At 64.7% G+C, this 15,818-nt stretch overlaps 2 protein-coding genes and 1 long non-coding RNA gene across 6 annotated transcripts; 2 read left to right on the forward strand and 1 right to left on the reverse strand.

The window, feature by feature from the left end:
- Positions 1 to 563: 563 nt before the first annotated feature.
- On the forward strand, positions 564 to 7,007 carry MIDN (midnolin). 4 transcript variants are annotated; one of them, XM_029919309.1, is made up of 8 exons: positions 564 to 604; positions 979 to 1,066; positions 1,249 to 1,311; positions 3,201 to 3,329; positions 3,416 to 3,727; positions 3,917 to 4,061; positions 4,180 to 4,440; positions 5,084 to 7,007. In XM_029919309.1, exons 1-8 carry the CDS (start codon positions 579 to 581, stop codon positions 5,359 to 5,361), a joined length of 1,302 nt encoding a protein of 433 aa, XP_029775169.1. In that variant the 5' UTR covers positions 564 to 578; the 3' UTR covers positions 5,362 to 7,007. The 4 variants fall into 4 exon arrangements, with proteins under 4 accessions (XP_029775169.1, XP_029775170.1, XP_029775172.1 ...); XM_029919310.1 differs by having other exon boundaries at positions 3,920 to 4,061; XM_029919311.1 differs by lacking the exon at positions 564 to 604 and adding an exon at positions 658 to 835.
- LOC115275516 lies at positions 3,243 to 8,874 on the reverse strand. The gene is made up of 3 exons (XR_003901596.1): positions 8,673 to 8,874; positions 3,675 to 3,787; positions 3,243 to 3,457 (listed from the first exon to the last, which is right to left on the reverse strand). It is a non-coding gene; the product is annotated as an uncharacterized LOC115275516 (long non-coding RNA).
- A 944-nt stretch (positions 8,875 to 9,818) lies between these two features.
- LOC115273335 (formin-like protein 5) lies at positions 9,819 to 13,708 on the forward strand. The gene is made up of 4 exons (XM_029916349.1): positions 9,819 to 11,175; positions 12,817 to 12,982; positions 13,136 to 13,270; positions 13,582 to 13,708. Exons 1-4 carry the CDS (start codon positions 10,215 to 10,217, stop codon positions 13,706 to 13,708), a joined length of 1,389 nt encoding a protein of 462 aa, XP_029772209.1. The 5' UTR covers positions 9,819 to 10,214.
- The last annotated feature ends 2,110 nt before the right edge of the window (positions 13,709 to 15,818 follow it).

Genomic DNA, 15,818 nt, shown 5'->3' on the forward strand with positions numbered 1-15,818 from the left:
ACAAAGAGCGCGCCGCACGGGGAAGGAAGGGGGCGGCCAGACGGGGGGCGGGGGCGCGCGGCGCGCTCTCGGGCGCCCTCTGCGCGGCCTTGCCTGCCTCGGCCCCCTCCCCCGCCTGGGGTCGCTGCACAAAGGCGGCTGCGAAGGCGGCCCCCCCTCCCAGGAAGGCAGCAGTCCTGGGTCAGCGTGGGGGTCCCGGTTCCGGGGGTGGGGGTCGCGGCCACCTCCCTCTTTGCCTGCGTTCCCGCTGGCTTCCGTATCTGCTTGGTGCCCCCCTCTACGTCTGACTGTTTTCTTACCCCACTTGCGTGTCTCTACCCCCCTTTGTTCTAACCACCGAGCACTCCCGCAGCCTCCCCCTCCCCCCTGGTATTTAAATCGCCTCCAGACTGGGGAGCACTCCCCCCGCGGGCCTCCTGGGACACGCACTGTCCATCCCCAGCGGAGGGGCCCCAGTGGGGGAGGGGCGGGTGGGGGAGGGTCTCCTTTGTCTGAGCGGCGGCGGCCTGCGCCAAGGGAAAGGGAGGGAGGGAGGAGGGGGAGCCCAGCCCCGTTAAAGACCCTAAAGGCTAAGCCCTATGGCCCCCACCAAGAGGAGACCCGGGTATGAGTTGCTGAATTACTGGCTGCGGCCGGCCCTGGGGTGAGGGGAGGGTGGCAGAGGGCGGCAAGGGCGCACTGGCGCCCGGATGATGAAAAAGTGCTTTGTTGAGGTGTAGATGTGGTGCCCCAGTACAGAGTTGGGGCTTCTGGGAAGGTTTCAGCCACTTGCCTGGGGGCTCTCAGGGCCAGAAGTCTGACAGTTCCCGCACCCCACCCCGACCTCAGGACTCAGGTCTGGAAGGCCAGGAAGGGACAGGGGTGGGAAGGGCTCCCCTCTGTCTCCCAGGAGCACAGTCCCCCCCCCCCCCACTTCGGCCTCTGCTTCCGCGTCCCTGCCTTGTCTCCTTGGCCTCACCCTCTTCCTTCCTCCCCCAGCCGGCTCAGTTCGGGGAAGCTGCAGGAGTTCGGCGTGGGGGATGGCAGCAAGCTGACGCTGGTGCCCACCGTGGAGGCGGGCCTCATGGTAAATAGCTGGGGCACAGTGCCCCAGAGGCTCAGGCACAGGCGGGCAGCCCCCTCCCCTGAGAGCTCAGTTCCCAGCACCTGCCCTTCAGGGTAGCCCCCGCCGGCAAGCGGCTCCCCTGCCCCAGTGCCCGGCCCTCTGACCAGAGCACACGCTCAGAGCTGCTTCTCCTCTGTTTGCAGTCGCAGGCCTCAAGGCCAGAGCAGTCTGTGATGCAGGCCCTGGAGAGCTTGACAGAGACCCAGGTAAGACCCTCGCTGGTCCCTCCCAGCCCAGGGCGAGGGTTTGGGGGCATTCGTGCTCCCTGGAGACCCACAGGGAGGGAGGGGGCATGCCGCCCAGCCTTCCTGCCAGTGTGGCCTGGTCACCCAGCTTCCTCTTCCTCCATCCCCCCCCACCCCAACACTCACCACCTGACCTTGAGGGCCTTCTCTCCCACGGTGGCTGATAGGGGGGAGGGGGAGGGGCTTTCAGCAGTCTGCCTGCGGGGGTGACCTTGGCCAGTGCTCCCACACCAGGGCCTGGGTCCCCAGGCCCACACTGAGAAGCACCCCTGCGGTTTCCCCAGGGCGACCTTTTTTTAATTTCTCGGGGGGGGGGGGGGGGGTTGTGTGCCTGGCGGGGCCAGCCTGGGTGACACTTCTTCCGCCTTCTGTGACCCCTTTGTAAGGGATGGGGAGTCACCCCTCCCCCTCCTCCCTCTGGCCTTTGTTCTCTGCCCCAAAAGGGGGAGGGGGGCACCCAGCCTCAGGGCCGCAGCCTAGAACAGGATGTTAGGAAAATATTTAGTAACCGGCCAGGAGATGGAGAGGGAGGCAGGGGCTGGCCCACACCCGGGTTCCCGGTTTTGTTGCAGCCTTTTTTTTTTTTTTTCTTACCTCCTCCTTTCCTCATTTTTCTGGCGGTGGGTCCCTCCTCCCAGGAGGGTGACACAGGCCTCAGCCATCCGTCTGCTGCCCGCCCCGGCTAGGGGGTGGGCTGGGCTGGCCGCAGGAAACCTGCTCAGCGGCTTCCCTTCCTCCTGTCCTGAGGCCCTCGCCCCCTCCCCGACATGTAGCATCCTGTCCTCAGCAGCCAGCTAGCAAGGAGGAAGGGGGCGCTGGCACAGGGTGGTCTGCTCTCCGGAGGGGGTGGGGCCAGGGCTGGGGTCCTGTGAGCCAGGTGGGAGCTAAGCTCCATTTCCCGGGAACATCCCAACTGAGCTCTGCTCACGGGGGTCTGTGGTTGGCGGGGTGGGGGTGGGGTCAGGGGTGTCTTTGGTTCATATCCGCCCCAGGGTGCCTGCGTCAGGAGGGAGGGGAGGCACTGGGCGGAGTGACTTCGCTCCCAGGGCTGTCTCCCCGCCTGGCACGGAGTCCTGCCCTCCTGTTTGCCCTCCCCACGGAGGAAGTTGCAGGGCGGAGGGGGGGAGGGACTCCCCAGCTACTCTTGGGAAGCCACCCCTGGCCGTTCCTGCAAAAGGAATCTGTGGGGCTGGAGGGGGCATGCAGACCAGGCTTCAGGGTGGGGGCTGCACGCTGCCCGCCTCCCTCGCCTCCTCTCCGCGGCCCCCAAGCAGAGAAGGTTACGCCAGCCGCTGCCAGCAGAGAGCTGGGAGGCGGTGGTTCTGAGTCATCCTGGCCTATGTCACTTCTCAGAAACCTCCCCCCCCCCCATCCTGGCCCCTGGGGAAGGCTCAGCGCTGGCCAGGTTCCAGAGGTGGAGCCCAGTGCAGCCCGGGCTCAGATGCACCCCCCCACCCGCCAGATTTTAAGGGTTTGTGTTGAGGTCTCAGGGGACCCAGGCCTCAGAGAACCATCAGGGCCCCTCCAGCAGCAGCTAAGCCTCCCCTTCAGCCTCAGCCCCGCCCAGGACAGATAAATATTTATCTTGAGAAAGCAAAGGTTAGGAGGAAGAATTTGTCCAGGAATTCCCGCCCACTTGCTGCCTGGGTGGCTTAACTGGGAGGGGGTCTGAAATTGGTCCCCCTCCCATATTCACAGGCGGAGGCTCAGGGGCTGGGAGGGTGGGGTTATTTGAGGACAGTGACTGCTGACTGGGCCTTGCCCCCTCTGGCCTCAGTTTCCCCTTGAAAGAACCAAGCTGGCCAGGGAGGGCCAGGCCCCCCCATCTGACCCGCCTCTGTCCCCCACAGCCCCCAGTGGCGCCCGGGCCAGGCCGGGCTGGCGGAGGCGTCTTCCGGAAATACCGATTCATTTTATTTAAGCATCCGTGGCACCGGCAGGGACCCCAGAACCCAGAGAGGGGCGGCGAGAGGCCCCAGGTCACGCGGCGCGGGGGGCCGGGGCCGGGGCCGGGCTGGGGGCGCAGCAGGCTGGAGCCCTGGCACTGATAGGTCACTCTCTACAGGTCAGTGACTTCTTGTCCGGCCGCTCACCGCTGACCCTGGCGCTGCGCGTGGGTGACCACATGATGTTCGTCCAGCTGCAGCTCGCCGCCCAGCACGCCCCGCTGCAGCACCGCCACGTGCTGGCCGCCGCCGCTGCCGCCGCCGCCGCCCGGGGAGCCCCCAGCATGACCGCCCCTGTGTCCTCTCCCTGCCGGCCAGTGTCCAGCACCGCCCGAGTCCCCCCGATGCCCAGCAGCCCTGCCCCTGCGTCCCCCTCACCTGTCACAGCCGGCTCTTTCCGATCCCACTCCGCTTCTGCCACCTGCCCTGAGGTGAGTCTTGCCCCTGAAGCCTTGTCCCCGGGTTGTCCGTGCGCATCTGGAGGGCAGGGACTGAGTCCCAGGGCGTCTTCTGTATGAAAGGCCATCCCCGCACCCCAGCTGGCAGGTGAACCTGACTCTGGCCCCCCAAGGGCTGTCCTTGCACCCCACATCTTACCATGCCTCCCTCTCCCTGACCAGCAGATGGACTGCTCGCCCCCGGCCAGGGCTGGCAGCCCCGCGGCCACCCCGGGGGGGAGCCCCACCTCCCGCTCCCGCAAACCTGGCGCCGTCATCGAGAGCTTCGTGAACCATGCCCCGGGGGTCTTCTCAGGGACCTTCTCTGGTAGGTGTCCCTGCCCTGGGATCTCCACCCCAAGAGGCCATGGGCTTGCGTGTGCCGGTGCAGGTCCCCCCCTGGGGTCCCACTGTGTACGAATGAGGGGCCCCCCTGCCTCCTGCAGGCACGCTGCACCCCAACTGCCAAGACAGCAGCGGGCGGCCGCGGCGAGACATCGGCACCATCCTGCAGATCCTCAACGACCTTCTGAGTGCCACGCGGCACTACCAGGGCATGCCCCCCTCGCTGACCCAGCTGCGCTGCCATGCACAGTGCACGTCTGCCTCGCCCGCCCCGGACCTCGCCCCCAAAACTACCTCCTGTGAGAAGCTGGCGGCTGCAGCCCCGGCCGCCCTGAGCCAGCCCCGCATGTGCAAGCCCCTGGGTAAGTGTCCCACACACCCCACCCGGCCTCGGGCCCCCCTGTGGGCCGCTCAGAGCAGCTGACCCACCAGGGAAGTGGGGGAGGGGCGCCAGCTGCTGTCCCCCTGCTCCGCACGAGCCTGGAGAGAAGGGAGCATGTGTGCTGGGGGCACAGAGTGTCCTTGTCCTCTCCTGTGGGGGGTACTTCCTCCTGCTCCCCCCGCACCTCTTCCAGATGGCAGGTGGAGCCTCTGAATGGCCAAGTCTGATGTGGGGGGGGGGAGCCTGTGTCCCCTAGAGACCCAGTTATCCCCAGTAAATTCTGAGACCTATGGAACAGCCAGCCACATGGCCCTCTGCCTGGTGGGCTCCCAGTGCCCCAATCACGAAGGGGAAACCGAGGCACTGGCCTCAGGCCTGGCGTTCCACTGACTCGTGCACTGCATCTGTCCTCCTCGGCCTTGGCCTTGCCAGCTCCGAGCTAGCGGTTCCTTGAGGCGGCAGACGCCTCGAGGCCTGAGTCCAGGGGCACCCCGGGTCCCTCAGAGACTCAAAGACACCCCTGACTTGTTCTCTGGTGCCTTGTGAAAGAAGTCCCGGGGGTGGGGGAGGGGTCCGGCCTCTCCCGGGGCCACTAGGGAGTCACCGTCCCTGCCTCCTTGCAGGGGACCGGCTGCGGCAGACGGAGAACCGGGCCACGCGCTGCAAGGTGGAGCGCCTGCAGCTGCTGCTGCAGCAGAAGCGGCTCCGCAGGAAGGCCCGGCGGGACGCCCGCGGCCCCTACCACTGGCCGCCTGGCCGCAAGGCGGGCCGCAGCGACAGCAGCGGGGGCGGGGGCGGCAGCGGCCCGAGCGAGGCCTCCGGCTTGGGCCTCGACTTTGAGGACTCCGTTTGGAAGCCGGAAGTCAACCCTGACATTAAGTCAGAGTTCGTGGTGGCCTAGCAACCTCGCCCCTCGCCCGACCGACCGCCCCGGGCCCAGAGCCCCACCTCCCAGCGAGGCCTGCAGCGGGAGGCCCCTCCCTCCCCCCAGCTTCCTGAGTTTTTTGTTTTTCAGGGTTTTTCTCTTTCTTTCTTTCTTTTTTTTTTTAATTTCCATTCTTAACCATGGTTTTCCGAACTCTCCATGGACTTGGTTCCTGCCGCCTCGGTTCAGCTCACACTTCCCCGCCTCTTCCTGCCGTCGCGGCTCCCAGCCTAGGCCGAGCTGGGCCCTTCCCCGCCCACTTCCCAAGCTCCAGATATGTAGCAGTCACTCCAGATGGTTGAGTGGGGACGAGGAAGCCGCCCCCGCCCCTTCAGGTTTAAGTCAAAAATGTAGATGCCTCATGATGCACTTTACAGACAGACAGACGGCGGCCGGGAGGGAAGGCCTGCCGCGCGCACCACAGCGGCCAGAGGGTCCTGCGCCCGCAGGGCCGTCTCTCCGTATCTGTGCTTTTTTCTCTTGGTCTCTTTTTCCAGGAAAAATAAATAAATAAGGCGCTTCAGCAGGCAGGCCCCAGCCTGCCTTGGGGTTCAGGTGCGGGTGTGGGGCCCTTTCCTAGTAGGAAAGGAGAGAGGGAGGGGACAGACCAGACGCCAGCCTTCGAGTCCACGCACTGTGCCATTTCCTCCTGCCCCGCCCCCTTTTTGTTCTGAGCTTGGGGTATTTATAGACTATTAATTTTCTGAGCCAATAGCGGTTGGGAGTCTCTTGAAAACTCGGGAGAGAAATGGTTGGGGGGGACGGGAAATACCCCTAGGCCTCCTTCCTGGCCCAACCTGAGGGATCTGGGCCTGTGGGCTGTGTCTGGCAGCCTGGAGGGGAGGGGGTGCTGAGCTGTGAAGCCCCCAGTAGGGGTGACGCTGTGTAGCATTAGCCCCCTTGGGGGGGGTTCGCTGCTGGTCTAAATTGGACCCTCCCCACTCATCCCCAGATTCCCCCTGGAGCAGAGGGGCCAACCCCCTACTGGGGCCATTTCAATGGGGGTGGTCTTTGTTTATTCACTATTTTTACTGATAATGGAGATGATTGGGCCCTGCCCCCCCCCAGTCTTGTCCTTGCCCCACCTCTCTGTTCTCCAGACACCCCCTTCCCTGTCCCTCCATTCATCCTATCTTAGGTGAACTCCCCCTTCTGTGTTTAAAGTTAATGGTTTCAGATGTGAACATCACGTGTTAACTGTAGCTCTGTAAACTTTTTTGTGGGGGGTGGGGGGAGGGGCCAGAGGGTAGGGGTCAAGGATTTGTTTTTTGTTTGTTTTCATTTTCCAAAAAAAAAAAAAAGAAAAAAGGAGTGGGTTTGTTTTTCAAGATCTGTCTTGGATACCTATTTAAGTGTGTTCTGTTTTGGGTTTTTTTTTTTAACGATTTCTAAATAACACCTGTGCCTCCGCGGGTCTGAGGGTGGAGGCCCCAGACAGGAACCAGCCCGCCCCCCTCTGCCCTCACCAGGGTTCCCCCAAGAAAGCATTACCCGCCCTCTGGGGGGGTCGGGGTGCGGGGGGGGTCCCAGCACCTTGCGTGAGTTTCCTGTATGAACACAAAGTTGGGAAGAAAACCGCATACAAACGCCGTATTTCAAGTAATAAACAAAATGAAACCTGAGTGAGAGTACGGCCCGTTTTCAGGGGTCAGGGGCGTGGTCTTGGCCACCACAGAGGGGACTCCCAGGTCTGATGGGGGGTCTTTACCTGAGAAGGACCTCGGGTAGTCTGAGGACCTAGTAGTGGGAGCTGGAAGGTGGGTGGGGGGCGTCTCCTAGAACAGCTCCCGGCTCCGCCCTGCCTCGAGGGGAGGGTGGGCAGGAAGTTGCCCCAGCAGGGGAGGGAGGGGCCAGCCACTTCCCAGTACCCACGGCCGGAAGTCCCGCAGGGTGTGGGCACAGGGCTGCCTGTCTCCCGCGTCCCCTGGCCGGGGCCTCGGTTCCGGGCTCTGGCAAGTGGGCTGGGGCTGAACCCCTGCAACTGTGCCCGGGATGCCGGAACCACACGCTGGGCCTCGGCCTTCCCGGTCTTGACAGGAAGGCTGTTCCAACTGCTGGCCCCGATAGGGTGTACTGCGGGTGGGTCCCCCTCCCCGCTCCCCCTGACCTGAGCCCTCTCCCTCCCGCCAGGCTAACAGACCCTCCTCCCACCTGCCAGGCCTCCAGAAGCTCTCTAGCAGAAATCAGTGATTCCCCAGGGCCTGGGACTAGTGTTCAAGGCCTCTGGCTCGGCCTTGCCCCAGCCTTGGGTGAACTCTCACCCCTCTGTGGCCTCACCCTGGCCTTGCATTCCAGCCCTCCCCAGCCCTGACGGTCATGCCTCAAGCCTCCGAGCCTTTGTCCGGCCGTGCCCTGTGCAGAAAACACCGCTCTGCTGGCTGCCCTTGCTTTCCCAGGGGACTCCTCAGTTGGCATCTCCCCAAGAGTCCGGCCAAGGGCAGGTCCTCTCCGGGGTCCTGCTCGAATCCACGTTGGAGTTGGGCAGACAGGACAGTCATAGCATTTTCTGTGTGTTTCCTCAGTTAACAAGTGCTGCCACCTCATAGAACTAATTAAGCTCCATTTGATAGATGAGAAAACCCCAAGCTCAGAGAGAAACATCACTTGCTCTAGAGAACTGGGGGTATTTGTTAAATTGAAGACCCGCTCCCCGGGCAGATTTCTGATAGCCCAAGGCCTTGCCCTCTTAGCCCCAGCTCCAAGGATCCCAGGAGCAAGGGAAACCCCAGGACTGTCCCAGGATCACCCTGGGAGTATGTCCAGGAGGACCTTCTGCCCCTCCATTGGCCCAGTGTCTCTGTCTCTCTCTCTCTCTTCTCTCTCTCACACACACAATCAGGCAAAGGTAAGATGGCCATTGTAGGCTGATCCCCCCAGACCTCTATGTCAAGGGCACAAACGTCCCGCAGATATGGAAGGCCGGCAGGTTGGAGGTGCGGGTGAGCCAGCTCAGGTGGAACCTTCCGCCCACGCAGCCGCCCCCGGGGGGCAGGGCTGACGCTGTACCCAGGTGACTCCACAGGGCTGGGTAAGGGATGTGGAAGGTGTCAACTGGAGCACCCTCTGAATCACACGCTGAATCGCAGGTTGTGTCTGCAGGCTGCAGGGCGAGGGGGGGCACTTGCCCTGCTGCCCGGGAACCCACCCCTCAGGGCGCTTCCTGGCGCCCAGCCCGGGAGTCCAAGGGTCACGGCCCTGCCCCGGGGTCCTAGGAGGACAACACCTCTTTGGGGGCTGCGGGCCATTGGCCTCCTCCCCCTACTCGGGCGTGCAGTGCACACACCTACCCAGGAGGAGGTGCCCGGCCGAAGGCAGCTGCGGTCTGAAGGGCTGCTGGCCAGGCCAAGTGAAGCAAAGGTAAACTGAGGCCCTGCGCGAACAGGGGCTGCGGAGAGCCCAGGGGGCGGAGTCTGCCCTGCACCGACCCCTCCTCCCATTGAGGAAAAAGCTGAATGGGAGGGGGTGGCCCCCGGAAACCCACAGAAATGGAATCGCGGTTTCCACGGCAACGCGCCGCGAAACGGGCCTGACGTCATGAGGGGGGAGGGCGCCCCGCCCGCCCCCATCCTGCGTCCAGAGGCCCGGGCCCCGCCCACCGAGGGGGCCGCCTCACTGGCGGCCGCGTCGTTCGCTCCTCCGCAAGCGCCAATGACAGCGTGACGTTCACGCCCGGAGGCGGGACTGCGCCCGGGCGGCTGAGTGCGCAAGCGCGGCGCGGAGGCGTGCGGGCCCCCTCCCTGTGGTCGAGCGTCTGCAAACTTGGGGGCGGGAGGCGGCGGAGGGTCTGACGGCTCGCCTGCACCGGGACGGAAGAGGGGGCGTCCCGGAGGGCGCCGCACGTGGAGCCCCGCACTGGCGCGTTCGCTCGCACCCCTCCTTCCACATCCAGGCATTGTCTGCCGTCCCCTCCTCCTCGACTCGGTGACGCGACCTCCGGATTGGGGGAGCATTGCAGCCCCCGGGCTGGGGGCGCGCAAGAGGGCGAGCGGGAGGAGAGCACTTGGCCTGAGGCTTTACCCAAGGAATTGTAGGAGTTTGCTAAGCGTTGGAAGAGGGGAGGGGTGCCCCTAGGTGGGAGGCACAGCGTGTGCAACGCCTGGAGGCGCGCGAGCAGGTTGTCCTCGGGGGGCCGCTGCAAAGTTAGTTGGGGGAGAGAAGACGAAAGGTGGGAGGAAAAGACCGGCCAGGACCTGAAGGGGGTGATTCCCCAAGTCTGTGGTTTGGGGAGGAGAGTGCTGCCCAGGGCGGAGGCGCAGGTGGAGCGTGCAGAGGCCAGAACAGCGGGGGGTGGCGGGCTGGAGGGCTGGGCGTTCGGCCTGGGCTTAGACGACGGGCCTGAGGAGGGACAGATGGGGCATTGTCTGAAGCTGGCCTCCGGTTCCCGGGGAGGTGGCTGACAAGGGGGTTGCAGGGAGCGAGGCGTTCGGAGGAGGGGGAGCCAGTCCTGCTGTGAGCGGGAGTCCGTGCAGACGGCGCCGCGCCAACAGGACCGCGGAGGGCGCGAGCCCTCTGCTCCGAGGCCAGCCCCAGGCTGGGCAGGCGCCAGACGCAGTCGGGGATCGGTCGGGCCGTGCGCCCTGGTGTGGGTGCCACGCCGTGGCGTCGGGCCTGGAGGCCTGGCTCGGGGCGGGCGAGGCTCCCGGGTGAGGAGACTGCTGTGGGCAAGCAGAAGGTCACTGGGATCGTTGCTTTCTGCTTGGGGCCAGAGTGCCCTGGGGGCGGCCAGATGGGTAATTGCGGCTGGCTCCACGGTTCGGAAAGGCCGAAGGCCAGGATCAGGGCCTGGCTTGGGGTGGGCACCGGCCCCCGGCCAGGAACCTGCTGGGGAGATGGGACTGAGCAGTGCCCGGTCCGAGCCGACTTATGCACACCCAGCACCAAGGCAGGTGCCCCGGGAACAGCCGCCCCCACCAGGCCCCGCGGGACCTGCCCACCTCTCTGGGCGCCTTGGGAATGGGAGTTACCAAGCCACAGCTAAGGGTGCTGGGGCCCAACCCAGGAGTCGCGACTCCAGCCCCACCCACAGCTGCCCTGCCCTGGGAGGGCAGGGGACAAGCGACCGCCGGGGTGACCTGGGACAGGTGGGCCGCCCAGCCCTGGCGTGGGGGCGGGGGCCCTGTTACTTGGGGGCCCTGCCCGTGACTGCCCTCCGGCTGGCTCTCCATCCGAGAGGCTGGCTGCCTCAATTGCCCCCTGTGTCTGCCCCTCCATGTTCTTCCCTTTCTGCCTCCGCCTCTAGCTGGTTCTCTTTTTTCTTTCTCTGTTTCTCTTCCTCGTTGCCTTCCTCAGTATCTCGGCCTGTCTCTATTGCTATCTGGGTCTCTGTCCCACCGACTCCTCCCCCACTTCCGCCCCATCTCTGGGGCCCCCTCCCTCACCCCCGGCACACATTCCAGCCTCCACCCCCGCCTGGCCGCCCCTCCCCGGAGCCAGCTGCCAGCCATGCTGGGTGCCCGGGGTGGAGCGAGTGGGCTCAGGCTGGGTCAGAGGTCAGCGTGCAGGCTGGGGCCTTAGAGGGCATCCCCCAACTCTTGCGGAATGTGGGCGGGGCACACCCGCCCTCCCCGATCCCCTCAGGCGGAGGCGGTCACGGCAGGCTGGGGGGGGGGGGCCCAGACAGCTGGCTACGACCTCGCCGCGCCCGCCCCACCCCCTCAGACACTGCCCCCGGGCCTCCCGGAGAGTCCGCACCACCCCTGCCCCCACACGGGGCCCCAAGCAGCAGCCGCCAGACCGGCCAGCCCGCCTTCTCACCCACGCCGGGAGAAGTGCACCCTCAACAGTTAAGGGGTAGCTCCTGATTCCCACCTGAAGGCCAGGCTCCGCCAGGCACAGCACCCCACACACATGGGCCCCAGCCCACACTTTGATGCCAGCACAGCCTCGGTCAACAGTGTGATTTTCAAAACAGCGGCACCCCACTCTCACCCTGGACCAAGACCTCCCTTAAGAAAACCGCAGAATTGAAAGTCACACCCAACAGGGGCAGGAACTCAGGTCCTCAGAGACCATGCGCACCCTCCCTGAAACAAACCCGTCGCTCCAGCCAGCCACACGCGCTGCCCACACACCCTCCCTGGCTGTAAGGTCCCCAGAGGAGCATGGACCTGCCAATCCGGGTTGGGGATGGGGGGGGGGGGCATTCACTCCCTCGTCACTGAGGAAGGGGGCCTGAGTATCACAGACCATTTTCTGTGTGTCCTGCAGTACAGGACAGACCAGAGGACCCCAAGTGTCTGCAGTGTGCTCTTGTCCTTGGCTGGCACCCTTTCACTCCCCCATGCTGGCTCCAGGAAGCCCTGCTGCTACCCCCACTTCTCGGATGAGGCAGCTGAGGCCCCTGGCCGGCTCTTGCCTTCAGGGGAGCGCTGGCGTTCTGGAGGCGGACAGCTGTGGGGCATCCACATGACAGCCGTCCACACGAGTGCCGGTGACGCAGAGCTGGGGTGTGCACGCGTGTTCGGCCCACAGGAGAAGGCACTCTGCATTGACACCACTCCAGTGTTGCCCTGAGGATGCCACAAGCCGCAGGCGGGGGTCCCTCTGCCCCCCCTTGTGCCTGCAGGGAGCCTGTGTGCGGGTGGCGTCTGGAGTGTGGGGTCAAGGTCACGTGAGTGGATGAGCCGCTTTCGGGGGTCAGCTCCTCCCACCCGTGGGTGTGCCCTGGCTCCGAGATTTCATAGGTACCTGACATAGGTTGTACGTGCGTGCTACCACCCCTGTGCCCGAGTGTCCCTTGGTAGAAATGAAGGGGTCGGCGCCCAGATCTCCAGCATCACGAGTACAGAAAGAACAAATGTGTGTGACCCGAGGGGCAGGGGCAGGATGGGCCTCCCACGGGCCTCTGCCCTTACCCGGATGGGCCACCAGTCCCCCCCCACCTCCATCACACCCTCCTGCGCTCAGTGCAGACTGGCCACTAACACCAACCATGCGCCACCTGGCCTTTGCGGTCCTGGGACGGGAGCCTGATCAGGGGCGAGAGAGTGGCAGCCTCCACGTGCTTGGGCTTTGAGTCATAGGGAGCTCCACCACCCCCATCCCCAGCCCCCCACATCCTCCTCCACTGTGGAGACCCCTTCCCAGGAACAGGAGGGAAACAGGCCAGGATGCAGCCTCCCCAAAGGAGCAAACAGCTGCTGCCCCCTGTAACTGCCGTCTGCCCCAGGAGACCCTGGTCAGTGCTGACACATAGTGCTCACTCGTGTGCCATGCCCCCAGCCACGGGCACGCATGCTCACTCACACCCAACCTGTCCATCACTGAGCCCACATCCATATCCCCTAATGCACATGCTTGAGGTCTGCTTGGCTCACACGGAATACCATGCAGGCAGGTTCCTGAGTGTGCATGCACAAGCACACGCGTGTGCATTCCCTGAACACTTGCATATGCGCGAACGCACTCAGCCCTAGTTTTGCATCCACACAGCTCGATCCCCGGCCATCCTGTGTCTCCGTTTATCCACGACTCCGCAGCCACCGGGACACATGTGCACCACACCTGGCAACGCGCACACTCATCCAGGCTCGGCTTCCCCCACCCTGGCTCTGGGCCCTGCGGATTTGGGCCAGACGGGCCGGTTGGAGTCTGCCAGGTCGGTCCCAGTTGTGCGCCCCCGCCGAGAGGCCACCAGGTGCACGGTCCCTGCCCCCGCCTGGCCGGCCGGGAGGGGGCGATAATTATGCGGCCTGAGGGTCCCCCCCCACGCGCGCGCCTTTCATCCCGGCCACGCCCGTCCGGGACCCAGACGCTCATTACCGCCTCCCGCCCGGTCATTAACCAAGGTCGGGGGAGGACCCGGAGTCCAGCGGCCCGGCGGGAAGGCGAGGGGGCGCTGCGGGAGCGAGGTGACCCCGCCTCGTCTCCACGGCGACGCCCGCAGGTGAGGCGCCCAGCCCTAGAGGTGCTGGACCTCTGGGGGGAAGTGGTCTCCAGTGGTCTCGGAGGCAGGCGCGGCGGCCGCCCGGGGAGAGGCGATTTGTAAGAGCGCCGACGGGGCCCCCGGCCTAATCCTAGTCCCGCCGGGCCGGCCGCGAGCACAGCGCGTCCGGGCCGCGAATAGCAGCCTCTCCCGTGCCCCGGGCTATTTTGAGCCCCATCCTTCCACCCCCGCCGCCACCACCCACTTCCCGGAGCACCGGCCGAGGCGCGGGGGCAGGCCCGTGGGCGGGACGAAGACCCCCCTCCCCCCAGGCTGGAGTACGCGGCGGGACCAGGAGCCCCCGGCTGGGGTGACAGCGAGGCCGCAGCGCCCCCTCGCGGCCTTGGGGAGAGGTGGCGCAGCCGTCACAGCAGTGATGAAGTGGGCCCTACCCGCTAGGAGCCCCCCGCGCCCCCCACGGACACGCAGATGCGAGAGACCGCAGAAACACAGGTACGGAGACAGGCCACACACCTGAGATGCAAGCGCACAGTTTGTACACAATGCCCAAAGCAGGTGCACCTGGCAACAGGTGTCCCCAGGTATGGGTCTATGCTGGGATGGGAACCCAGGACGGTCGTGGGTATACATGGAGACTGGTCACCCAGCAACGACTCGTAGTAAACATTTAATAACTGTGCTGGCGGAATGAATGAATGAAGGAAAGAACGAACAGATCACAGAACCAAGAGAAGGCCGACTCAGAACTACAGGACAGTGGGGGTGGGGGGTGGGGGACCTGGGGGCAGAAAATGATTCTGGCGCCCCCCGCGCCCCGGACTTCAGGGACACTCTGGCCCGGGCTAGAGCAAGGAGCCGAGCCGCTGACCTGACTTGCTAGGGGAGCGTCAGAAAAGGTGGCGGGGCCGGGGCTTTGTTCCTGGACTGGGCATGCCCCAGCTCCCCCATCCCCTCCACCGGCGTCGGAAGACAGGAGGAGCTGAGAGCTGATGTCTCTTTTTGCTCCCTTTAATCACCACCCTGCGTGAGAGGCTGACGCAGCAGCAGGCTGTGTCTGACAGGGAGTCGTACGGGGGGGGGGGGGGGGAGGTGCAGAGCGGGTGGTGATGACTCGCCAGTGCTCTGGGGGAGGGGGTTCCTGAGCTGAGGAGGGGTCTCAGCAACCTTGTCAAGGGAGATTGTGCCCTTGCCTGTGTCCCTTTGTCAGCTGGACCCACCTGAAGGGCAGCAAGCCTGAGGCCTGGAGTGGGGCTGGAACTTCTCTGGGGTGGGCAAGGAAGTGTGTGTGGGGTCTGTGTTCCCAAATCCCAACACCTCTACATCGGATCCACCCTCCGGAAACTTCCTAGAGCAGTCTTGGGCAGTCAGTGTTCTGCACTAGTTTTGTCTACCCCATGGAGGGGTCCAGGAGCATAGGAGACAACACAAGCCACACCTGGGCAGGCAGCAAATAGTAGCCACATAAAATAGCCTTGGGACTCTCCAGGAGCAATCTTGGGGATGAGGGTCTCTGCAAAACTGGTTCTCCTTGACAGCAGACATCTTGGATAGTAAAAAGCCACAGGGGAAGGAGTAGAGCATTGCTCACTGCCCCCCAAAACCCCCTCCGCAAAGGGGTACAGAACTAAGTGCTGGCAGGAGGCTGGAGCACACGCTGGAGGGCTGAAAGGAATGTTGGGGTGTAGTGCTGGCCAAGGTGGTGGGGTTGGCTCCCAGGTTGGGGTCAGCCTGCCATCTAGAATTGGAATGCACAAGTGTCTGTCAAGGTGAGTGGGGGTGTGTGGGTGCCACACCAAGCAGCAAAGCCAGGGTTGGGTGGAAGTTAGGTGTAGGTGCTCTTGGAGGTCTGTAGGCAAACTAGGCTGGGTGATGTTGGGATGCCCCGAGGTAGGAAAGTAGGAGGAATTAGGATCTTGGCGAATATTGGGGTCGATGAAGTGGGGCTGTTTCAGTCTGGGGTTTGGGTGCGCCGTGGGGCCCACTACGTGAAGTGGTGTGTTTGGGAGGGCGGGGTCCTGGGAATACCAGGGTGTAGGTTATGTGAGCAAGTGTATCAGAATGATGTCAGGGTTCAAATGTACCGACAGCTGGGGCTCCGGTGGGTATGGGGGCCTGGCTAAGGTTTACGCGTCAGCGATGGCTGGAGCGCAGCAGGGGATCCCCAAGAGGTTTGAACCCTTAGTCTCCAGAGGCCCTTTTGTTCCGCGCCTCAGGCCGGGAGGTCGGGATGGGGGCGGGCATTTGGATCTGGGTCAGCCCCGCCTTCCAGCTTGCTGGCCCCGCCCCTCACTCGCGGGCGGGGGGACTCCGGACCGGGCACGTCCCCGCCAATTATCGCGCCCGGCACCCCCGCGCGCGCGCGCGCGCGCGAGGGGGGGGCGGAGCCAGGATAGGCTCGGCCCCCCCACCTCATGAATATGAGGTGCGGCTGCGGACCTTGAGCCTTCGGATTGGCTGGCGCGGTGCGGGAGGCGGGGCCCCCCGGCGGCGTACTTAAGGCCGGGCATTCGGCGCCCCCCCCTCACTCGCGCGTTAGGAGGTTTGGCTC

The sequence above is a fragment of the Suricata suricatta genome, chromosome 12, assembly GCF_006229205.1.
Source record: "Suricata suricatta isolate VVHF042 chromosome 12, meerkat_22Aug2017_6uvM2_HiC, whole genome shotgun sequence".
Classification (NCBI taxonomy): Eukaryota; Metazoa; Chordata; class Mammalia; order Carnivora; family Herpestidae; genus Suricata; species Suricata suricatta.